The 25,050-nt window shown below is 47.2% G+C and overlaps 1 protein-coding gene across 4 annotated transcripts in view; it reads left to right on the top strand.

Annotated features, from left to right (window-relative positions):
- Positions 1-11,060: 11,060 nt before the first annotated feature.
- Lef1 (lymphoid enhancer binding factor 1) overlaps positions 11,061-25,050 on the top strand; it is a 108,496-nt gene continuing 94,506 nt past the window's right edge. The window contains exons 1-3 of one of the 4 annotated variants that reach the window (XM_075981326.1): positions 11,061-11,923; positions 14,098-14,164; positions 15,497-15,633. In XM_075981326.1, the coding sequence (XP_075837441.1) occupies positions 11,717-11,923; positions 14,098-14,164; positions 15,497-15,633 (411 nt within the window). In that variant the 5' untranslated portion in view covers positions 11,061-11,716. Of the gene's footprint in view, positions 11,924-12,975; positions 13,057-14,097; positions 14,165-15,496; positions 15,634-25,050 lie in introns of those variants that run through there. The other 3 variants (XM_075981325.1, XM_075981327.1, XM_075981328.1) reach the window with 3 other exon arrangements.

The raw sequence follows: 25,050 nt of genomic DNA, 5'->3' as shown, positions 1-25,050 counted from the left end.
CTTTATTATGTTTAGGTATGTTTCTTATATCCCTGATCTTTCCAAGACCTTTATCATGAAGGGATGTTGTATTTTGTTGAAGGCTTTTCCAGCATCTAATGAGATGATCTTGTGGTTTTTATTTTTCAGATTGTTTATATGGTGGATTACATTGATGGATTTTTGTATGTTAGTTGTTACAATTTTGAGCTATTCACAAAACTTATTTTGCCTTCTAATGAAATAGAACTATAGGTGGAAATATTTTATGACTGTATTGAATATGCAAAGACTTATTTTCTTATCATTCTCTGTTCTAATCAGGGTTTATCTTGCTGTGACCAAACACCATGGCCAAAAAGCAAGTTAGGGAGAAAAGGGTTCATTTGACTCACACAGCACTGTTCATATTGAAGGAAGTTAGGACAGGAACTCAACCAGCGTAGGACCCTGGAGGCAGGAGCTGATGCAGAGGCCATGGAGGGGGGGGCTGCTTACTGGCTTGCTCAGCCAGCTTTCTTATGGAACCCAGGACCACCAGCCCAGGGACGGCACCACCTGTCATGGGCTGGACCCTCCCCCATTGATCACTAAGGGAGAAAATGTCTTACAGCTGGATCTTATGGACTAATTCCTCAACTGAGGCTCCTTCCTCTCTGAAGACTCTAGCTTGTGTCAAAGTTGACACACAAAACCAGCCAGTGCATTCCCTATATCAACTATTAATATAATCTAGAGATATTTAAAGTACATGGGAACAACCAAGTTGACTTCATTCCAGGATGCAAGGATAGTGTAATATGCTAAAACAATAAATGGTAAGACAACACAAATACAGATTTGAGGACAGAAATCACAGGATCCTCTGAATAGTTGCAGAAAAACCCTTTGGTAAAGTTCAACATCCCTTCATGATTAAAAAAAAAAAACGCTAAAGAAAGTGAGAAAAGAAAGGAAATGCCTCAACATGATATAGGATATACATAACAAATCTCTGGCCAGCACTGTGCTAGATGAGGAAAATTGGAAAGCAATTCCTCTAAAACCAGGAAGGAGACAAAAGTGTGCACAGCCTCCCCCATTTAAAATAGTCCTTGAAGTCTGAGCCACATCAATAGGGAAAGAGAAGAAAATAAAGGGGAAATGGCCAGAAGCTAAGTTATTCTGATTGCAGTCCACCTGGCTCTATTCTTAGACGACCGTCAAGACCCCAGCAGCAGATCCACTGAGCTCTTTCCTCAGAGGAGTAGAAGACAGAGCCAATATGTAAAAATGAGTAGCTTTTCTAAATACTCACAAACGTACTGAGAAAGAAATCATGAAAGCAATTCCATTCAAAACAACAACAAAAAAACTACTTAGGAATAAATCTGACAAAGAAGGTTTAGACAAAAATCTTTATAAAACCTTAAACATGGGACAGAGAGACTGAAGGTGACACAGATTAATGTCATGTGTGGGAGGGCAATGCTGTATTACCGAAAGTAATCTATGGTTCAGTACAATTCCCACCAACATTCCAAAGATCTTCTTCACAGAAACAGAAAAATAATTCCAAAACTGATGTGAAAGTGCCAGAGACCCTGAATACCAAAGCGAACATGAGCGGAAAGAGCAGTGCCGGGGGCGCGATAGTACCTGACTCGGAAACCATCCTGCGGGGCCATAGTATAAATGCCATAGCGCTGACACTGTATGCGGACACACGGAGCAATGCCATAGAAGACCCACGGAAAGTCTCGCACAGCTCCGGTCCCTAATTTCTTTACAAAGGTGCCACCGAGAGAAAAGATGGCCTCTTCAATAAACGGTGCTAGGAAGCTGGATATTCACATGTAGACAAAACAAACTACGTCCATATTTCTCAAGCCATACAAAAACTAACTCAAAAGAGATGAGGACCCCTAATCCAAATCCTGGAACTGCTGGAGGAAAACAGAAAAGATACGTCAAGATTTAGGCATGGTCAAGGACTTTTGGGAAAGGACAAATGCAGAGCCTAGGGAAGTAGAATATTTGGGAAGAGGAAGAGGAGTAGGGAGAAGGGGGACAGAAGAGAGTAATGAGAGTGCACACACTGAAAGCCCACGATATTCTTTAGAGACTATGCCATGATGAAGCCCAACTACTTTGTACAGTGAATATCTGCTAATAGACTTCTAAATATAAAGTAATATTGGAGGATGCATAGGTTATATGTAAACACAGCAAGCAGCATTTTATATGAGCCAGGAGCATCTTTGGGTTTTCAGGTCCTCGGGGGCTCCAGAACCAATCTCTCCTGGAAACAGACGGATATTTAATTTAAGCAAGTCATATTATTAAAATTAACCTAATGTGCTGCTTTCTAGACTTTCAGCTTAAGATTACATATGCATCTTTCATTGTGTTTCCATTCGTGGTAAGGACCAAGTTAATTATGATTACTACTGAGTTCATGATGGGTGCAGAAGAGGTCACCAGAGGAGCAGGAGTTTCTTCAAGGTCAACTATCTGCTCCTGTACTGCAAAGGAAGGCTGTCTGAAGGCAACCCTGAGACACTGAAGAACAAAGACCACGCATCTGTTCATTTAGGAGTCTGGAGAGCTATCAGAACTGGCAGTCAACATGTCTAACTTGATAGGAAAGTAATTCATCTCTCCGCTTTGCTTTCTGCCAATTCAACCTAAGGGAAACGGGCTTGAGCGCTGGGATTGGCAGAGTGGGACCACGGGACCTTTTAAGCCACATTCAGATAAGGCAATTAGACTTATTCTGCCAAATAACTGTTTGCTCAAGCCAGATGACAATGTTGTAATCTAAACTATTTGTATTGGCACCTTCAACCTTCTAAATTCTCTGCCCTAATTGAATATTCTGAGTTTACGTGTAGCCGTGCAAGCAAGACACAGTTAAGAGCTAGAAACAAGATTTTGTGCTCATGTACACACGCACAAGTGCACACACATTAACAGAGATAATTTCATCCAGTGAGCCTGCTTTATGGACAGCAACACTTTTAAAATGAAAGCTTTCTCCAGGTCGAATGTTGGGTAGAGCTGACTCTCTCCTTTGGGAAATAAATGAAAATTTGGAAGTTACCCAGTTTCTAATGGAAAGAGCACAAATTAAGTATAAGGATTCTGCTTCCCCCCCCCCCCCAACAAAAGTCATGTTATAAAAAACAAGAGGCTCCGAACCAGGCATCCAGGTTAGTTGATTGACTTTGATGAAACCCACACTGAAAATCTGTGCCCGTGGAGATGTGTTTTCCAGACATTGGATGGAGAGCCTGTCAGTCGGGCGCTTTCCCAGAGCACTAAACTGTATAGATCATATACATCAAAGGCAGCCTGCAGTCCCTGTAGGTGAAATTCCTATCAATGTGCGCTAGGAGTAACTGGGTGGACAGTGAGGCTAATGACCTTGCTCGGCATTAATCTCCCTCTGGTTCAGTTGGTTCCACTGCTGCCCTTAGGCAAGAAAGAAGGCTGTGGCTTTGGCTTCTAGCCTCAAACCAGGATTAGGGGCTTGCCTAATGCTGCCAGAGCCCTGGAAGCCCCAGAATACAAACCAGGGATGAAGGTCTTATAAGGCACGTTTACCAACATTCAAGAGGCCCCTCCATTACCATGTCCACAGATTTATAATACAAAGTAAATCCCTTAGCTATACAGTCTTCTTCAGAGTTTCTTAAAGAGAGACCCTGTTTTGTTGTTGTTTTTAGTATTTCTGTGGCCTCCTCATTGCCCACAAATAAGATGGCGCTAAACAGCCCTCGATGCTTTGCTGAAACTCCCCCTCTGGCTAAAACTGAATTTTAAAAAGTTTGTGTCTGAGGCCAGGCAGTGGTGGCACATGCCTTTAATACCAGAACTCAGGAGTAAGAGGCAGGGGGATCTCTGTGAGCTTGATGTCAGCCTGGTCTACAGAGCAAGTTCTAGGACAGCCAAGGCTACACAAAGAAACCCTGTCTTGACAATATCTCCTGATTAAATTGGGAGCATGGGGATCATGGAAATGATAGAAGGGGAGGGAAAAGAAAGGGAGGAGAGCAGAGAAAAATATATAGCTAAATAAAAAACAACTTTTTAAAAAGAAAGAAACCCTATCTTGAAAAACAAACAAATGAACAAAACAAAACAAGCAGAAAATGGAGGGAGGGCTGGAAAAATGTCTCAGCAATTAAGAGCGCTGAATGCCCTTCCAGAGGACCTGGGTTCAGTTCCCAGTAGCCACATGACAGTTCACTAATGTCTGTGACTCCAGTTCCAGGGGACCTGATACCCTCACACTGACACACATGCAGGCGAAACACCAATGCACACAAAATAAAAATAAATATGAAAGGAGACCACACCTTTAATCCCAGTGTTTCAGAGGCAGATGCAGGCAGATCTCTGTGAGTTCAAGGCCAGCCTGGCCTACAGAGTGAGTTCCAAGACAGCAAAGGCTACACAGAGAAACCCTGTCTGGAAAAACCAGAGAGAGAGAGAGAGAGAGAGAGAGAGAGAGAGAGAGAGAGAGAGAGAGAAGGGAAGGAGCTGGAGGTGGGTGGGGTACTTGGGAGGCAGAGGCCAGGCTGGTCTACAAAGCAAATTCTAGGTCAGCCAGGACTGTTACACAGAGAAACCCTGTCTCGAAAACCAAAACAAAATAAAAATAAAATAAGGAAGGAAGGATTGCTGTTGACCTGGATTGGCACCCACTTCTAACCTGTGACTTTTGGGGAAAGGTAAGATGTACAAATAGAAGGTGCCTCCTAAGTGTCAATTAAGCCAAAAGGCTGCGGAGTCCTTCAAATCAGGAAGCTGGGTGTTGGTGTTAGTAGGAGGCAGCAGAAGGCTGAGTGATATCTCAGGATTCTGTTTCCTTTGCCCTGGAAGTCCCCAGTCGGGGACCATGCCGCAACACTGGACATTCTTATGCCGACTACACTGCTTTCGGTCTGTACACAGGCTGCTTTGAAGAGTTTATGCCGAGAGACAGCCCAGAGAGCGACTCCATCGGCGGGGTTACTTTGGGTTAGTTAGTATCACTCATGAGCTAACTGTTCTAAGTCCTACACTTTGCTCCTGTCATTTCACAGGAAGTCTTTGTCACCGTCGTCGCAGCACTGTGAGCTTGGGGCACTGCAGCCAGGGATGCCATATTCTAAAATACAAACTCTGGGGAGAGTCTCACTGCTTCTCAAAACATGACTTCCCTACTCTTCATCCTCCCGCCAGCCAGCCAGCCAGCGTGTCAGAGTTCCTTCTGCTGATCCTTCAAGCACTTTCCCCACGTACTCATTACCCCCACAAACACGCTTATCTCCTCCGTGGTAAGAGTTCCCACCAAAGTTATAAACTTTGGTTCTGTAATGAGATTTTCCCCTTAAAGAAGCCTCTCGCATCATGGTCCAATGCCTTACATTATTGCAGTTTCACTAGCATTATCTCCCTGAAAGGTAGGCTACTACACAGCCATTTGCAGAGAAAATGAGGTTAGGAGATGTCAGATGACCTACCTAATTTCACCCACTGTTCGGGAGGCAGGCGCTTAGCCTGTCTTGGACCTGGGATGTCTGCTTCCGCATCACACTATGGGGGAAAATGTCTCTGTACAGACGTCACGTAGGCAGCGTGTCAGAGAAGAAAACTTACAGGCCTTCCACTCAAGCGTTTCTGCGGAGTCTCGCCTTTGAAACATGTGAGCCGATTCACCCATGAGACAGGTTCCAATCATAGAGGCTGACTGGGAAAGCAATTAAAAATGGTATTAACATCAGTTTTCCAGAATCTGACTTCTGTGGATGAAATCTGCAGGGCACCAGACCCGTGTGCGGAGGGGTTAACATAGCAGGACGCAGGAACAGGGCTGACCCACGTGCTGTGTCAGCGCTCGCTCTCAAAAAGAAAATGTGGCCACCGAAGAAAGTGTGAAGCATGCTGGAAGAAGACAGTATTTATGGCTGAAGAAATTTGGCCTCACATAACGGTAATTATGAACAAGATATTTTCCCTAATAAAATTACTGCAAAACAAAATCTGGAGAATCTAAGTGCTTCCCTATGTTGTCTTTATTTTATCCCATGTGCTCGAGTGATTTTGAGGAGAAGGGGGGAAAAAAGGAGCAAAGGGAGCAGAGAGAAAGCGCGCTGTAGCGAGATGGCCTCTGCAGAGGGTTGGTTTTGCTTTAGAAACTGGAATGTGTCCAGGCTTGATTTTTATTTTCAATTCACATTTCAGATCCAGCTCCCCAAACTCTTTGATCTTTCTCCCTGTCTCCTTACCCGGAAGAGAACCCTTGGCCTTCTCAGCTGGGAGCTGGGAGCACACGTGGAAAGACTGGCTGGGATCCATATTCTTGCCAAATTTAGTCACACAAAGGGGCCTGAGAGGGAAAAAAGAAAGGATGAAAGCCGCAGCCGCCGCGACTTCAAAGGCCGCGCCGCCGCGCCGGGCCCTGCGCAGGCGCCGCCCTCCGCCGATATAAGGCGAGTCCCGCGCGCGCGGGCGGCCCTTCCGCGCGCAGCCCGGCTCCAGGGCGGGTGGAGGGGGCCGAGGGACCGCGGAGAGGGACCGAGGGGCGTGCTTTCTAGAAGCCAGTGCCCACGCCACATTAAGGCGAGTGAGAAAAGTTTTGAGAAACGGAGGAAAAGAATGTGATTTTTCAGCCCCCTAGACTAGCGGTTTCCCGGCTGGCACGTGTGTTCCAGAGCCGAAGTCCATGTGCGGCGGCCCCTCGTTCCCATGTCACGCGGCCTCCTCGGTGCGGGATTTCCACTTACCGGGGCAGAGCCGAACCTCCGCATCCCTTCTGATTCATTCTGGTCCCCTGTGTCCACCCTGCTTGTCCACTCCACCGTCGGTCCTCAGCCACCCTCAGCTCTACGCCGTCCAGGCGTTGAGGCTGGCACTCCGGCCTGGGGTTGACATCCCACGGAGCAGAGTGGATGGGACTCCCTCGAGGAGGGTACACAGTGCTGACCGCCGTGGGTCCAGCGCTCGAGTTGCCCTCCCGCCCGGGAGGCCATGATAGACGCCAACGGGCGCCGGTCGCGCGGAAACCCGGTGTCTGCAGGTTTTCACGGTCCTACGAGTTCCCTGGCCCTGGAGGAAGGGGCTTTGGGTTTGTTTGTCTAAGGCGGAAGAGCCCCTGGGACACAAACTGCCATTTCCCTCGTCCCCCTTCACCGCGACGTCGGTTAAACTGAAGGTGCCCACAGATTGAGCCTCCAGCCGAAGCTGGGGTGGGAAACCGGGGTCTCGGTTCCGCCCCTGGAATCTCATGAATTCGTTTTTTCTAGTCCCTTCTCGGCTGTCTTTCAGAGCATCTTCTTCCGTAGGCCCCGCCACCTCCTTCCTTTGGGATCCCACCTAAGTTGCAGCTGGCAGAGAGTCTAGGCCACACAAAAAGAAGACCCGGAGCCTGGGCTGGGGTTAGGACCTAGGGGGCGGAGAGGGCTGTGCGGGGGAACTGTGCTTCTCATCCCTGTAATTAAGGACGCTGGACTGTCTGCAGCGGACTCCACTTAGCTGCAAAATCGCTAAGTGGGGGAGGGTCTTGTGTGGGTGTGGGTCATTCCTTCTGTTGCCCCCCACCCCCCCTTCATGGCTCACTGGGTTAAGCGCACCTCGGGTCAGCACGGCCAACTCTGCTCCCCGTAGCCTGGGTTTCGGGTGAGGTTGGGCGCCTGGTTCCCTCTATACTCCCCCTCCCCATCCTCACCCCTACCCAGAGGCACAGCACGGGCTACAGCGCCTTATGCAAAAGGAAGTGTTGATAGAAAACAAGTTCGCTCCCAAACTAAACCCAAAGCCACCAGGAGGGGAGAAACCAACAGCAATGGAGCCAGCCCCTAGCAATTGTTTCACGGTCGGAATTAAATCACATCAAAACGCCCCCTGAAACCCACATCCTGAAGGAGTAAACCTACTACAGCCAACCTCCAGTGGTTCGCTAGAGTTCACACGAATAACCTGCCTCTACATCCGAGGAAAGGGGGCGGCGGGGCTGCTTTTGTACCGCACCCAACCACATCCCAGACCTAGGCTCCCACTCGCTCTACCCCAAGAAGCGAAGAAGCGGCTTCTTATGCTAATAACAGCCCCACAGGAATTAGGAGAGACTGCCAGGCGGCTGGAATGCCTTTGCCAGGAAAGCAAAGTCCAGAGACACCACTTCCTGGGGTTACTTCGCCCCTCCTGCATCTCCTTGCTTTTCTCTCTTAAGAGGGGCAGACTTCACAGGGAAAAGTCACCCTCCTTTACCGACAAAGCTCTAAAACATGTGGGCGCATGGTTTCAAGGGCACCCTTATTTAAGATTTGGAACACTGCTAAAGACACCACACTGAGGAGACCACTCACCGCCAGGCACACAGAGCGAGGCCATTAGGTGATTTCGTTAGAGCCAATGTTTCCAAGGAGGGTTACCACAAGGTACCAAACGCAGCCACCTATCCCAGCCTTTTTTGTAAACCATTCTCGCTAGGTATTGCGCCAAAATTCCCCATCTTCTTGAGCTCCTAATCTCCGGGACACCTGGAGCTGAGCTCCGTATGACTCACAGAGTCCAGATAATTAACGCGAAGGAGAAAATGGGAATTCGAATTAGTTGCAACACTTAAACAGGGAAGATGTAGAGTCGTCATTTAATCTCCTCTTGGCTTTCAAAAAATACCCTCTGGCCATTCTTCTTGCCCCCTCCCCCTTTGGGTTTGATGAAAAGGACCGATCTACTCGGGCTGCTTTGATGAAACTGCATTTTCCAGGGTTCTTTTGTACAAATTGGCGCACTCGGAGGAGGAATTCTGACTTTGTTAAATTTATGTTAGCAGGAGCTATGAATGTCTAAAACTGTGCCCCCTCTCCTCGCCTACCATATTAACAGCAATGGAGGTTACATACCATCACTATAAAAATGGATTTATTCCCAATCTTCCTCATTATTCTCCTTGACACCCTGAAGTAAAATGCCATTTTTTTAGTTTTCTTCTGGAAGGAATAGCTTTGTCGATTATTCAATTAAAAAGTTTTCGTTTTTCTGACTTCTTTCACCAGCGTCTTAATTGTTTCTAAATCTATTAGTATACATAGGACCGTCTGGGATATATTACCTATTAATTACATATTACCTATGGGACCAACTGAACTGACTTATAGCTTTGAAAACTACTTCCTAGCATGCTCTTAAACTGGCAGTTATCCGTAAGCAAAGTTTTAAATGCCTACTTAAAGAACTGTTAAAGTCCACAATGCCCACAATTTCACCTTTCAAAGAGAAATGTTTGCCTAAGCATTCTTATGTAATGACACTAACACATAATTCTCTGTGCTATTTTCAATTTAAGGAAGATGGACATACAATTCTTCCCGTCGCCTGTTTACTGTTCCCAGATTTTACAGGTAGCTCCCGCACTGGTGCAATAATATTGCCTGAATATTTGACTGAGGGGAGGGGTTGAGAGCTAAGGGACAAAATGTAATGTCTTTCCAAACTTAAGCCTCACACAGTAACTTTCACAGAGCGACCCCCTTTAAAAAAGAGAAAAAGGAGTCCTATCCTTTTACAAAATGCATCAAAGACAGAGTGGGAACTGGGGAATTTTTGAGGTTGGACTCGGATTTACGTTCTCAAGGGTCCCTTTCAGCGTTGTTGTCCAGGATGTCAGCAGCTGCGCAGTCATGCCTCCCTCTCTTAGGTCCTTCTTCTCCCTCGTTTGGGATGCGTTTTCATCTTCTACACACGGAGTCTTTGCATATCCGAAAACCCACTTATATTCGGTGGTAAGGACACAATGAAAGCAATAGTGTTTTAAAAGCGATAATTAAGGTCCAATCTTCATTCGCTCCCCTTCTTCCCTGGTCCATTTTCCCCTGGTAAGCCTGGAGATTTTATTTTCCCGTGTCTCCGAAGAGCGTGTGATATACGTTTAGAGCAGCCACAACTCTTTTCCTTGTGCTTGCTGGGTCTCTTCTCTCTGCTTAGGTGAGCAATGTGCTACATTTTCTGCTTTTCCTTCTCCTAGTCCCTAATTCTCGCTTCATTCCCTCTGTCAGAGCATCTATCAACGTGGTGTCGACCACAGCGCGGCGGCTTTCTCTTTCATCTTCCTCCCCGTGCCTGAGTGAGGGGGCTAGAGTGGGCGGCGGAAAGGAGGTGGGAGAGAGACTGGCAAAGGATGGAAGTGAGTGGGGCAAGAGAAGAAGAGATGCTTAGATGATGAAGTTAAGCCTTTCAGGTAGAGTTTCTTGTCATTTTCATCCGGCAACAGAGTGCTTAGGGGTGGGTTACAAGCAGCACCCGTTCCTTCTCCAGGTTGCGTTTTTTTTCCTTCTCAAGACATGAACGCGCACGCGCGCACACACACACACATGCATGCACCCTCACGGCGCCCCCCAAACTATGACTTGTCCCCTAGGTGCTGGAAATGAACTAGAGCTGGGGGAGAACCTGGATCTCCTCCTCCTAGCTGACTCCCTTCTCCCCACCCCTCCAACCAGCAGCCAAGGAGAGCAGGGGGCGGGGGAGGGGCGGGGGAGGAGAAGCGACGCAAGTGAATAGCTTTGCAGCGCCGGCTAGGCGCGCCGAGGAGAAGCGGTGGGAAGGCGCAACCGCTCACCTGCTGGGCAGCGCACACCGGAGGGACCCGGCTGTGCTCCCAAGGGCCCTGGCATCCGGACTCGCCCGGAGCCTTGCAAGCGGCCACGCTCCGGGTGTTCTTCTCCCGGCGGCCTGGAGGAGCCGTGGGGCCACCGGCAGCTCTTTGCTTTGACAGAGGGGAGGCGGGGAAAGAGGCGAGTAACAGAGCCAGCGAGCCAGGCAGAAACTCGAGCCGGGAACAAAGAGGGATCGGGCTCGTGTGTGTGTGTGTGTGTGTGTGTGTGTGTGTGTGTGTGTGTGTGTGTGTGTGTGTGTACCGTCCCGAGCTGGAGGCTGGAACATTTGGGCCCGAGGCTCCTGCTGTGACTCCCCAAGACTCCGCCGTGCCAGCCACTGCCGATTCCCAGCGCTCATCAGCACAAACTTTATTCTTGGCAAACTTCTCTTTTTCTCCCCTCCTCCTCCGCCCCCTCCCCCCAGCAGATTAAATGCTCCTCCAGAAGGAAAACCGAAGCGAAAGGGAAGGAAAGAAGCTCTAAGACAGACGTCTGCAGCCCGGGTGGCTCTTTATTGTTTACTCTTCAGGAAGTGGACTTTCGGTATTTTTTGATTCTCCTCGCACCTCTGCTGGGGCAAACGGAGCCTTTTGGCCCAGCTCTCCTCTTCTTGAAAAAAAAAAAAACAACTTCGAAATCGGCATCCGAGGAATCCACGGTGGAGAAGTTTTGCACAGTGACGCGCCACGGGATCCTCCTCTGCACTTTGGAAAGTCGTGTCCCCTCCGGAACTGGTGTCCTCGGCCCACAGACTCCAGCAAGGCGGAGTGGCCACCCGGCCCTGGCAGCCTAGCCTAGCGCACGGGGAGCGCCGCAGACGCTCTCAGAGGCGCCAGCGGCTGCCGCCCTCGCAGTCTGGTGCCCTTCGCCTGGGGGCCGGGCGCCGGCGTCCTTCTAAGTGAAGTGGGAAAGCGACGCGATCGCAGCGGCTCCCGCAGCTGCTCCGGCCTCGGGACCCCCCCCCCTTTGCCCACCCCGCTTCCATTAGTCGTCCTCCCACACGCAGTCTTCCAACTCTCATCTCCCCCACCCCTGCCACCTCACATCGAACCCCCCTCTCCTGCCGTCGCCGAGTGCTCCCGCAGCGGAGCGGAGATTACAGATCCGCCAAGATGCCCCAACTCTCTGGTGGAGGCGGCGGGGGGGACCCGGAACTCTGCGCCACCGATGAGATGATCCCCTTCAAGGATGAGGGCGATCCCCAGAAGGAGAAGATCTTCGCCGAGATCAGTCACCCCGAAGAGGAGGGCGACTTAGCCGATATCAAGTCATCCTTGGTTAACGAGTCCGAAATCATCCCGGCCAGCAATGGGCATGAGGTGAGTGGGCCACTGTCCCGAGAGGCGTGGCGGGTCCTGGGGACGCAGGGAGGAAGCAAGCCGAGCGCGCGGCCACTGTGGCCGCTGCGCCCTGGTCCCTCGCGGGCTGGGCGGGGAATAACGGCCCCTGGTCCACGGTGCGCACGTGTGTGAGCGGCGGGCAAGGGAATTTTTTCCAAGTGGGTCTGTGGCTAAACCGTGGTGAATAAGCAGGAAACGCTGGCCTTTGCCCGACCCCGTTTCGTCTTCGGAAGTTTCGGCGGAGCTGAGGGTCACAAAGCATTAAAAGCAGGGATTTCTAAACACAACTGCGAAGTCCATCCTGGGGCTGAACACAAAATGCATCCGCTAGCTCTCACCATACAGCATGCAAAAGTGCGTTAAACCACCGAGGCTCCAAGGAGCCGAGCCCCAGGCGGGAGGAAGGAGAGGCGGGCGTGGGCTGGCCAGGAGGGGCAGTCCCAACCGCCATGTAGTAGGGCGCGCGCGGGGGCGTTGCGGAGGTTGGGTCCCCACGGCGGGCGAGATGCTGCGGGGAGCCGTGGGCGAGCCGATCCGAGCCACCCAACAGCATAGCCACCGCAGTCCTTCCGCCCGCAACTCCGGCATTTAAAGTGGAAAGAAAGGCGTTTATTTGGGGGTTAGGCAGGCCTTGGATCTCTGCAGAAGAAAGGCGAGCCCGAGAGCGGGGCGGCAGCAGCGGAAGCCGGGCCTCGGCTGGGGAGGAGGGACACGCTTATCAGATCTCGGGGCCAGCTGCAGGCGACGGCGCTGGTAACCCGAGTAGAGTAAATAGAGACACGTGGGTGCCGGCGCGAGAGAGCAGAGAGCCGGGCCGCGCGCGAGCATCGGATGGGCGTAGATCCCCAAAGCCCACACCTCAGCGGCCGCTCTGGCTCAGCAGCTGGGGAAACCTCACGGGGACATCCAGTAGAAAAGTTCGATAGCCAAATGATGTCCCCCAACTTTTTTTTTTCCTTCCAGAGAAACTTGTAGACTATACCCTTTCCCTTAAATGGCAGCCTTCTGCCCCCACCCCAAAGGAAGGGTGGTTTCGGGGGCGGAGACATTTTGGGTTTAAAGAGTACTTTTAAGAACACCTCCGAGTTACCTTCTCTGTCCCGATGGCAGGGGTGAGTATGCTCTTGAGAAGGCTGGGGGGCCTGGTTCCTAGAATATAAGGGGACTCTCTGTTCCCAAAGCCCAGCAAAAAGTAGTGGAGGGCGGCTAGGGTGCAGTTAAAATCAGATTTAAAAAATAATTTAAAAAAAAAGTTTCTGTGTGCTTGAAGGATGAGGTCGCCTGGAGGACACAGGTTCAAAGAATCAAATACCACCTAAACTCCGGGGTTTTTGCCAGACCGTAGAGGGCCTCTTTCTACTAGAGTGGCCTACAGATTTCCATCCACCTCCCATTTCTACAGTTTACTGGTAGAGAAGAAAAGCAGCCTTTTGGAAATCGAGAACCCCTGGGGTTGGGAGCTTGAACGGCCCATCTTTCCGCGGTGGAAATGAAGCTAGCAGACCCGCGGAAGATGGTGAAGGGGCGATACCACTGATTTGCACGTGGTTGAGTCGGGTCGGTGGCGCTTACCAAAACTGATATTAACTGGGCTACCTTTCTGATGTCTATTACCCGACTCTCAGTTTTTCCTCCCTTTAACCACAGACCAGTTCTACTCGGCTAGCCTGCTAGCATTCAGCCCATAAGTTGTAAAAGAAACTCTTAGGCAGTTTCCCCCAGACCTCAGCAAAGTGGTTGTTGTGTTTATGTTTCCAGATCTCATTTTCAGGTACAATATTCTGGTGGCATTTGATCAGATCTTGATAGAGTAAACCAAGGCTAAAGAGGCTAACACATCCTAGAAGTTGGGGCACCCAGGAAGCACTGATGGGTTGTTAGAGCAGGACACGTCATTCCCAAATTCAGTTTTGTTTTGGGTTTTTTTTTGTCACCTTTCTTACCTTTTGATTCAGAGTACCTAATAATCATTCAAAACGACACATTGAAAAGATTTTCCAGTACTCAAGCCTAGCCTGTCTTTAATTTTAATTAAATGGTTAGACCGAGTTTTACCTAAATGCCTTCCTTTGAATTACCAGTCGACACACCATAACTGCTACAAACTCTAAGATGATCTTCTTTCTTTTGGGGGTCGCTCTCCATGTCTTTAGGTGGTCAGACAAGCACAGCCCTCTCAGGAGTCCTACCATGACAAGGCCAGAGAACACCCGGATGACGGTAAGCAGCCAGATTCCCTTTTCCCCCACTTTCCCAGAGGACATGTGCAATCTGGGTACCTGGTTTTGATACTTCCATTTAATTCAGGCGGCTGGGACCAGATATGCAAGTCTGTGCCCACATAGGTATTCTTTTGACAGACTAGGAAAGAAAGCCCAGAAACTCAGTTTCTCTCTCATCGTGTATCTAGAAACAGCCCTTAAATGAGTAGTCTGGGCTTGCGGTATATTTTGGCTTCCAGGGTCTTAGAGAAGGGATGTTTCTGGGGAGTGTTTGTCAGCAGTGACCAATTAGAATTTTTCATTTGCAAAATTGCTGTGTGTAGGTTCTCAGTACAGAGGAAGAAGGAAGGGAGTGTGTGGACAGATGGGTCAGGGCTCACTAAAACTGAACCTAGTTTCTAAAATATAAACAGTATTAGAAGCTACACCTATCAAATAATAGACAATACTCCCAATACTTAAATCTCTCTCTCTCTCTCTCTCACACACACACACACACACACACACACACACCACACACACAGTCCTTCTTTGCTTATTCTAAGTTTAATCAGATCACCATAGGGTTCAGTTGTCAATCAGTTGACATTTCTGGTCTCCTTTAATTACTTAACAATTGGCCTGTCTAGAATGGAATGTTTGTACAATCAGTGTGTCGACCAAGGGGCAGGGAGAGAGCCGTACATCAGCCTTCCTTCTTGGCAACAAGTAACCATACAGATTAAAAGTAAAAGGAACATTTCTTTGGCAGACTGACGTAAGTTTAGCCATGAAATTGGGTCTTCCAAAGGTTAATTCACTACAAATTTGGGTTTTAACAGTACACTAGATCCATATCTCCTTCAGTAAAATCTAACATTTAGTAAAAATCCAGAGGCACAGGTGGAATTTTTGAGTTTGTCTACAAGAAGGAGACTTCCACTGTATAAATGTGTGTGTGTGTCTTGAAGGGTAGATGGTCTCCCGTATTAACAGTTCAGTTTTAAGTGTGTGTGTGTTCCCTTGTGTTCCTGTGTTTCTCAGTCTAGTTTGTTAGCATTAGAACAAATTAAGTTAGAAGAATAACACTTATTTTTGTAAAAACATCAGTCAGTAGTGGAAGTAAATTGAACCACATGTTTTTTAAACATCTGGTTTGCTGTTGAGCCATTGGAGAGCTTAAATACTGTCAATCTAAAATAGAGCATCATAATTCAGTTACAGTATTTTATAAGCAAATATTTTATGTAAAGTCTGCCTCGTCTTAGGAGCAAGAGATTTTTCTGATGAATATCATTTGATATAAAAGGAAATTCGATGCATCTTTGATTGTTTTTTTGGATTCTCCCAGGAAAGCATCCAGATGGAGGCCTGTACAACAAGGGGCCCTCCTCCTACTCTAGTTATTCTGGCTACATAATGATGCCAAATATGAATAGCGACCCATACATGTCGAATGGATCTCTTTCTCCACCCATCCCGAGGACAGTGAGTAACATGCTGATGTTGCAAATTATTTTCAGACGTGCAAATTGATTTGTGTTTCAACAGAATGCTTACTTCTTCAGACACATTGGCAATGCCTCCATTGTGTGTGAGTCGTCCTCACTGGTGAGAGCGTTTGAGGGGTAGCAGCCTGGGAACAGTGCTGTCTTTATGTCTTCCCTTCGGACTTTTAGATTTAGGCTGGCATGCTAAGATGAATAAGTAGAGGATCACAAATTATGGAACCAAGTGGAGCTAAGTCAACAAGTCTATGATTTTTAATGTGTACTATATTTCTATGCCGACGCTGGGAGGAAAATGGATTTAGTCTTTCACTCAACTAAGGACCAGGGAGCTTTCAAAACCCGAAACTGGTTAGAGGCTCATTTGACTCTAGACGTTCAGCTGTTATTTTGGCTTCTGAAAATGTCTTGTTTTATATTATATTCGCTATCTGTTGATAAGGAAGGCGGATGAGCCCTTTTCACTCCATTGCCAGCTGGGAAAATATCGTCTGAAGATCGTGCCATGAAAGTTGTTGCTATTTTTAACCTTTCAGTTCAGTTAACTTCCAGTTGTGGAGATGCAGCACCACACACCTGCATTATGCTGGCGTGCTCAGTCTTATGAAGGAGGTCACGTTATTTCACCTGCATTATGCTGGCGTGCCCAGTCTTATGAAGGAGGTCACGTTATTTCACCTGCATTATGCTGACGTGCCCAGTCTTATGAAGGAGGTCACATTATGTGGCGCTATTCCCCTTTAACGGGGGCGGGGGTGGAGATGTGCCTGTGTCTCCAAAAGACATCTGAATGGTAACTTGGGGATGTGCACGTGTTGTCCTGGTGAATACACTGTCTATACTGGGGCTTCCTAGGAAGCTGCTGAGGTGGTCCTTAGTTCCCTGTTCCCAGCCCCACTCCTTTGCCAGTGAACCCACAGTGTCCACGGAACTGAGAAGTCAGTGAGAAACACTTGGAGGAAGGGGTGTCACTGATGCACTAGTGACAGAACCCGAGAGCTGGGAGGTTCACTGAAGAAGCAGAGAGGAAGTGGCTGGTAATCTTAACTGTAGTGCTTGTGGCTCTCTTAATGGTCTAAACCCTGCGTGGTTAAAATGATAGCTATGTAAAGTTTGTGGGCCTTGTGATTTCAGACTTAAAGTGATCGTTTTCCTACAAATTGCATCTGGATAGTTAAACTCAGGCAGGGAGCATGGTTTTTCTCTCTTTTATAAAGCAGCTGAAATAGGGCCCATGGGGAACAAATCTTGGAGATTTTGTGAGGTCGTGTTACAAGGACTGTTCCCTCCCATCACTGTAGAACATCTCGAATTTGTAATGAGATTTAATGTTTGTGCAGTGCGTAGGATCTTCTTCCTCAAATGTGGATGAGCTAATAAAGCCATCATAGTCTGTTATTGAGAGATTACCCCCAAGATGCATTGAAAATGCTTCTGGGTTTGACAACTTGTAGAGGACTTGTTGAGCCAGAAAGACAAATATATGTGATTTTTAAAAATAATTTAGCAGTTTTTTTTGTTGTTGTTTGTTTGTTTTTAATAGGAGGGACATTTTGGATAAGGAATAGTTGAAGATTTGGTAGAAAGGCTAAAAGGTCAACAATAATCTTTTCAATAAGTTAGAGTTTAGATAATAGAAACTCACTTCCAGAACTGCTTTTGCTTTACCCATGAGGACAGTTGTGTGTGCTGGACTGTGGTTTATTCCGTAGAGAGAACAGCGGCTTCTCTCTCGAGACAAGAAATCTGGGGAATTAGTGTAATAAACTTCCTGGTATTTATACACAACCCCTACAGTTATCCTTTCCCCTGTAAGCTGTTACTCTGTCTTAGGTCTCTGTAGCCTTTTCTCCAGATTTCTCCAGAGTCCTCTTTCTGGTGTGTGTATGTGCGCGCGCACACCTGCGTGCCTACCTACCTTCTCGTCCCAGCACCATTTTGAAATGTCAGTAGGTTTGAAGGTATTTATTGTTATGTGTGTATTAAAATGTTGACATTCATGAATCAGTCCTTTATTGCTTAGGAAAGATTTGTGGGCTGAGTAAATGTCACCAGGCATAGACTGTGTTCAGAGGACCGTTTTTCTGTTTTCTGATGCCTGCATTGAATCCTCTTCCACGTTAAAATGCATTCATGTTAGGTATGTTTTACTGAGAGACCCTGCAGTTTACACAATTCCAGAAGCCTTTCAGTTTTAACCACAAGGCTGTCAATTTTTTTTTTAGAGTCCGACTGAAGTGAGTTACAATCTTTGGTTTTTAATACCTAACAGCTGTTTGTAGTGTTTCTGAGATCAAAAACACTTTAACCGGAAGGCAGCCTCTCTTCTTCGCCCTAACCACACTTGTGTTCTCTTCCTCCTTCCCTTCTGTCCCCAGCAGGATTGTTTGTGTCACTGACATCAGCACTGGTCCACTTTCTTAGAGGGTGTCAGGAGCTGGGGGACCCTTTGCATTTGAGTTTAAGGTTGGCTAGGGGCATCCCTGTGACTTGGATTTGCATTACAAACAACTCCTGCTTTATGGCATCTGCTGCCTGTGAGAACTGGAGAGAAACATCTGTGGGTGGGCGAGGTATAGACTGGGCCCCCCTCTCCTTTCTGCAGTCTAACTGCAGTCCTGAGAACCCCAGCTGTGGCCAAGTGGCACACACAGGGACACCCCTGCGGAAATCTCACCATAACCATATGCTCCTGTTTTAAGCCTGGCCAGGCATCATGGCACCTAGTCAGCACTGCCTTGACCCATCCATCTTTTCTCCTTCTGCTAGGATATTTTAGTTGGGCCCTCCTTCTAAAACTGGAACTTTTAAGGGAGTGTATCTGTATCTGACGTCTTATGAATGAGTCTCTTCTAGAATTTTAAATACACATTTTTAGTTCAGCTGAATTGAGCCGTCAAGGAGAAAGCAGCCATGACAACTTGGTGTCGGTGTAGGCTCTTCAAGCACAGAAGATGAGGAGGTGTGCTAGCCTGTTAATATTTCAGAGACAGGACCCCGCCCCCAGAGAGTTTATTAAAAGCATATTTCCAAACCTTTCTTACTTATGAAGAGAAGGCCAATGTCGAGGCATTCAAACAACAACAAAACCAGTTCTTTGAGTCCCAAGCGTGGTGGTAGAGCTGAGTGTGGAGCACAGTGAGTGTGAGTGAACCTGAGCTCCGCGGCTGTAACATTTGAAAGTTCCCTGCTGGGCTAAGATTAGCCTGTGGTTATTCATCTTGGAAGTCAACCTTCCATTTGTCCCTTCTGCAGCCCAAATGGTCAACACCTAACCAGAGAAGCCTTCCACTGATGCCTGGGGAGGGAGTGGTATCAAGAGACCCCTGACTACAGTAGCCAGAGCTTCCAACTTTCTGGTTCTCTGTGGTCTTCCCTAGACCAGCCTTTTAGGTAGGAAAAGGGAAGATGTTTATGGCCTCTTTTCAGCCGCCTTTTGCAACCTTAATTTTAAGGTAGAAATTGCTATGGAAAGGTTATGGGGATTCACTTTCAATTACTTAGAATAATTCAATTATTAAAAGTTGGATGACGTTTCCTTAAAGGAATCCACGTTTGTGTTTCAGATAAACAGATCTGTAGCTAGCTCCCATCCCTGATTTTGTTCTAGTTTACAAACAGCTAGGATTTGATTTTTCTCAGTGTTCACATCTGGGACAACAGAACAGGGGTGGACTTGACTAACCATGAACCTCCTGAATGCCACGATGCCAATGTTGTATGGCTTTGAAACAAACTAGAAGATGTAGAAACTCGAGAGGGGGTGGCTGTGCCTGTGGCTTTTAGAAGAGGAGGTTCTTTGTCCTGCAAGGGGCTACCAATTTGACTTCCTGATGAATTAATTTTCATTTTCTGATTCCAGCTGTCTGGTTTCTCACAGCTAAGTAAGCTCAAGCATAGGATATGTTTTCAGAGTGAATTCTGTGTAATTTTTGGATGTGGCTGTCAGAAGGTGTGGGACATTTCCTCTTCAGAGTCCCTGGTTCTTCTGTTTGATCCTTCCTCACTATGCTGCTACAAAATTGGGAAAGACTCATAATTGTGAAGAATTTGGAGCCATTTCTGTTGCTCCCACAGATAGGCCAGATCTCTAATGATACTGCTTATTCTAGCATCCCAGGGAGCCATGTTCCATGTGGTCCTTTAGTAGTCAATACTGTATTTACTGATCACTGACTCTCATTTGCATATGCCTTTTTATTTTTTTATTTTTTAAGATTTATTTAACATTATTTTATGTGCATTGGTGTGAAGTTGTCAGATCCCCTAAAACAGGAGTTAAAGGAGTTACAGACAATTGTGAGCTGCCCATGTGGGTGCTGGGACTTGAACCTGAGTCCTCTGGAAGAGCAGTCAGTGCTCTTAACCGCTGAGCCATCTCTCCAGCCCCTACATATGCCTTTTTAAATGACCCTAATAGTTTTGTTTGTATATTCAGAAAGACATGAGAACAACCCAAAATAGAGTAACTTTGCTAACACAGGATCACTAAATCAAACCATGAACAAATCATTTGTAGTTTGATTTTGATTTTTTTAAGACAGGGTGTTGACTACTTAGGGCCTCGAACTCTCTGAAATACAAGGACCTCTGCTTCCCAAGTACTGAGTTTAAAGGCATGACGGGAGCTGAACCCTACTGTGGTGAAGCGTCCGTACAGCCTGATACCCACCTTTGCCTTATTCTCGCCAGCTTCCTCGTATAACTCAGTCTTCACCCCAGCCGCACACTTTGGCATTACTGGCAGAGCTAGTTTCACAAGGAAGCCCACCTGGCCTTGAACTTGGAGCCTAACAAGCAGGTAGCTGAGAAGCTGCAGCTGTTGAGGTTCTGAAAGTGACTGAGATTTTTATGGACTGGTTACCCTTTGATTTTGGAGAAAGACTTGGTGTTTAAAATTAAAACATGCCAGTGCCGCATGTGGCCAGCAGAGAACGCATGTGTGCATTATTCCCAGGTACCGTCGCACTCGGCAGCTGCCATTCCACAGGAGTTGCTGACATGGGACTGAAGGTCGGTGTTTAGAAGGAGTTATTCACTTTAAAGTTGTGCTTTGTGTAAGCACCTGTGACAAGCTGGTCCCCTCTGGAGGAAGCCAGTACTGTGATAGCAGAGAATCAGAGCTGCTCTCGCCACCCCAGCAAGCCTGCATTCTTTAGAAAAGGCTGAACTCATTTGTCGACGTTTGCCTGGCGTGCGTGCTGTCCGGAGTTTGGTCCCCAGTGCCGCACACATTGCTGTGGTAGCACACACATATCTGCAAACCCAGGACTTGGGAGGCGGAGGCAGGAGGACCGGGAAGTCAAGCTAATCCTATGCTACACAGTGAGCTCAGGGACAGCCTGGGCTACAAAAAAATCCCATATCAAAAATAAATAAATAAATAAAAATAAAATTTAAATTAACAAAAAAAGGTGGGAGACAAGGACAACAAATAGTACTATAGGCTTTTCTGGAATAACTGTTTAAAATACCTTTTTAGGACCAAATTTGGTGACACACACTGTTCTAGTCGTAGCTGCTTGGAAGGCTGAAACTGGAAGATTGAGTTTAGGAGTTCAAGGCCAGCCTGAGCCAGCATAGCAAGACGTGTGTGTGTGTGTGTGTGTGTGTGTGTGTGTGTGTGTGTGTATACATAAGCTCATGATTCTTTAAATACTGCAACTTAATTTTTTGTTTTGTTTTTCGAGACAGGTTTTCTCTATGTAGCTTTGGAACCTGTCCTGGCATTCACTCTGTAGACCAGGCTGGTCTTGAGAACTCACAGAGATCCGCCTGCTTCTGCCTCCCAAGTGCTGGGATTAAATGCATGGGCCACCACCACCCATCGCAACTTAAAGTTTTTTAAATTTAATTTTATTCATGTGTATATGCTCTACATTGTGCATACCATTGAATGCTGTTGTACACTTGCCAAAACGGGCATGTGTGTAGAGGTCAGAGGGCAGCTCTGGAAGATGTTCTCTCCTTCCACTATGGACGCAGGATTAGAACTCAGGTCTTCAGGCTGCACAAGCAAGTTCCTTTACCTGCTGAGCCATCTCAGAACGGCCCTATTGTGATTTTCTTTTTTAAATGACATCACAATTTAGTAATTGTAGACTTTCCTTATAACCCTGTAAGTCATTCTAAAGATGTAAATGATCCACTCTCTAAAGCTTGGGGCCCTAAAGCCCAACGGTGAAGACTGGAAATGAGAGCTGTGTAGCAGGGAGGGGCTGCTAACTCAGAAACTCCAGCAACCTGGCTGCACGTGTTTCACACTCAGCAGAAGTGCGAGCGAGGTGCACGGACTCTCGAAAGACATTTGCGTGCTGCGTCAGCGTCAGCTCAGCTCTGGCTCAGCTCACTAAAGTCATGAACCCAGAGCTCACCAGGGAATGAGTCTGTATGAGAGGCTCTCCCCGGCAGCGCAAAGTGGGAAGCGTCAAGTTTGCTTCCCTCACTTCCCCAGTTAGCGACGAGAAGCCATGCCATAGAAGAAGTTCTAGAAATGGTGTTGTCTACGGGCAGTGAAGCTTTCAAACCTCTATTATTGATCATGGTGACTTCTTATACCCACCAATCAATAATTCTGTATGGCCGCTGATGGCAGTTTTGCAGAAATCACATTTTGATCTTCATTGGGGTCATTTACTATTGAGACGATAGAAAGTTCACTTTATTAAAGATGATCAGCTGGGCCCGGGGGCAGAGTCCTATAATCCCAGCTACTCAGGAGGGTGAGGCAGACAGATTGCAAGTTTTAGGATGGCCTGGAACAATTGGTAAAATCCTGTCTTGAAGCCAGGCAGTGGTGGCGCACGCCTTTAATCCCAGCACTTAGGAGGCAGAGGCAGGCGGATCTCTGTGAGTTCGAGGCCAGCCTGGTCTACAAGGGTGAGTTCCAGGACAGGCTCCAAAGCTACAGAGAAACCCTGTCTCGAAAAAAAAACAAAAAGAAAGAGAAGAGAGAGAGAGAGAGAGAGAGAGAGAGAGAGAGAGAGAGAGAGAGAGAGAGAGAGAGACCATGTCTTGAAAAAAAAGAGGTCTAGGAATATAGCTCCATGGTCGATGCTTGGCTCAGTACCCAGTATGGCAATATGAGTGAATGAATGAGCCTGTTGCTCCTCAACACTGAGAAAGATGGGCTGAAGAGGCAAAGCTGGGAGGCTCTGGGCCATGAGAAGAAGAGGGAGTGCCTCTGGGGAAGCTTCACTTGGAAACGGGTATTGCCAGACTTCCAACAGTCATCTACCTATAAATTCTAAATCTGCCCTTTTTTTTAATTTTTAAAAACTTTAATCCTGATAACCCTTTAAAGATTAAATTCGGTATTGTGTGCAGGCATGTGTTGTGTGTCTGCATGCAGGGATGGGCATGTGAGACTGTCCAAAGACACCCCCCCCCCCGGAACTGGAGTCATGGATGGTTTTGAGCTCCTGATGTGCAGATGCTAGGAACAGAACTTGGCTTCTCTAGAACAGTATTAACTGCTCAGCCATCTCTCCATCCCATGATCTGATCGCTCTGCCGTAAACACCACCAGCAGTGATGGTAGTTGATCCCTTAGTCATGAGTTCATCCGGGATTGAGATAGTCACATGAGCCAAGAACAGAAGGGATGGCCATCCATCATCAGTTCCCTCTCACCCCCAACCTCTCCCACCCCCACCCCCGTTATCTTGCCAGACCAATAAAGCACCAACAGGATCTGCATACATCCTTGTGTCTATTCTTAGGTTTTCTCTCTGTCAAGCCAAAATCCGTATGAAATGCAAAACCTAAAAGTATCTGCTAAATAACCCTGTCCTTTTACTATTTTCTTTATTCTCTGATTTGTTGTAAAAGGCCACTAGACTCCTGTGCTTAGTGAAAGCCAGCATCACGGATGTTCTCTGTCCAGGTAGTTTCTGAAAGTAGCTTTTTGGAAGAAGAGAAAGGGACCAGAGGTTCAGGGGATTCTCGTCTCTTACATAGACCCTAGACACCCAGGACAAATGCAGATGGTTGAGATGTGGTGATTTGTTTCCCACAAGTGTGCAGAGACCACCCCAACCACCAAACGACACCTTCCTATGTGGCTGGCCTGCTTTGCTGTGCCACCATGGAGTTCTGGTGGCACCAAACCCGTGAACGTGCTGTTTCCTAGCCGTGACGGTAGAATAGGAGTCTAGAATGCTGTGAACTGGTAGCCAGACTCCCTCCCGGTAGGGTTCCTGCAGCTGTGACTGGTGTGTGGCTGGACCACGAAGCTTTGGAAAAAGGAAGGACACCTGATTCTTCCTGTGCCGTGATGCTGGCTCAGAACCAGGCCCCTGGTCCATGAAGGCCCTCATCCTAACCTATTTACGTATCTTAAGTTTTAGGGGAGTCAGCAGCATCCTTGCCCCTCTGTAGTGTTTTTCTTGGCCTCCTTTTCTTTCCTGGATGTCAGGAGAACCTCATTCTCTCACCTTTAACACCCACCTCTCCTCTAAGGAAATGAGACGTGTCAGGGAATACCTTCCAGACCCTCGCTAAAGTCTCATATCCTTCCCACAGTTGATAGGAAGTTAGCAGCTAACCCATGCTTTCTGCCCAGCATAGGAGTAAGTATATTGGGGTTAGAAGGGGTTCTCCCCTTGACCTTTTAGGTTCTGGATTTCTTCCTCTATTGCAAAATTACATGGGGAGGAGCTTGAGGCCGTGGGGATGTGAGAACAAAGGGCTGGTTACATTTCTTCACTTCACATTTTCTTCTGGCTTAAATCTTTCTATCTTGGCACCAAAAAAAAAAAAATCAGGTCTGAGGGACGTGTCAGCTGGGTATTGAGGGAAAAAAATCAGTCTGTGGAAAATTCCAGTAAATTCTAGTTTCTCTAAGATCTCTTCCAATAACATACTTTGTAGACTCGTTCCAATAACTTGGATAAAGGTAAAGGAAGAGACGTTATACGGGATGAGGGCTTGGCTTGATGTTGCACACAGCAAGGTCAGCGGCCTGACTTCCAACCAGTAATGCAAAAGGGGAAAAGGGAAGGGAAGGAAAGACACTGTCATTGCTTCTTATTGCAAATGTGTTGGACTTCAGATTTAGGCTACTAAAATCTGAGACAAAGAACAAAAGTATTCAAAGCACAGAAATGTTTACCACCTAGTCAGCCCCGTAGGGTTAAGAAGACCAGCTCTCTCAAATACTGCTCGATATGTTTTACTAGCTCGTTTTTAAGAATATGCTAAAATTTTTAGATTAGTTGTCAGTATGACTGTTTTAAATTTGAAGCAAAAAATGGAAAAACAAAATATTAAAAAAAATTACTGCCTCATACCTTAGTTTAATGTTCACATGAAACTGGTATGGGTTAAAATCCCATATGAACGCACGCATTTGATCCCAGCACTCAGGCGGCAGAAGCAGGAGGATCTCTGTGAGTTC

This window comes from Microtus pennsylvanicus, chromosome 7 (assembly GCF_037038515.1).
Source record: "Microtus pennsylvanicus isolate mMicPen1 chromosome 7, mMicPen1.hap1, whole genome shotgun sequence".
NCBI lineage: Eukaryota > Metazoa > Chordata > Mammalia > Rodentia > Cricetidae > Microtus > Microtus pennsylvanicus.
This window is presented reverse-complemented; position numbering and strand designations above follow the sequence as displayed.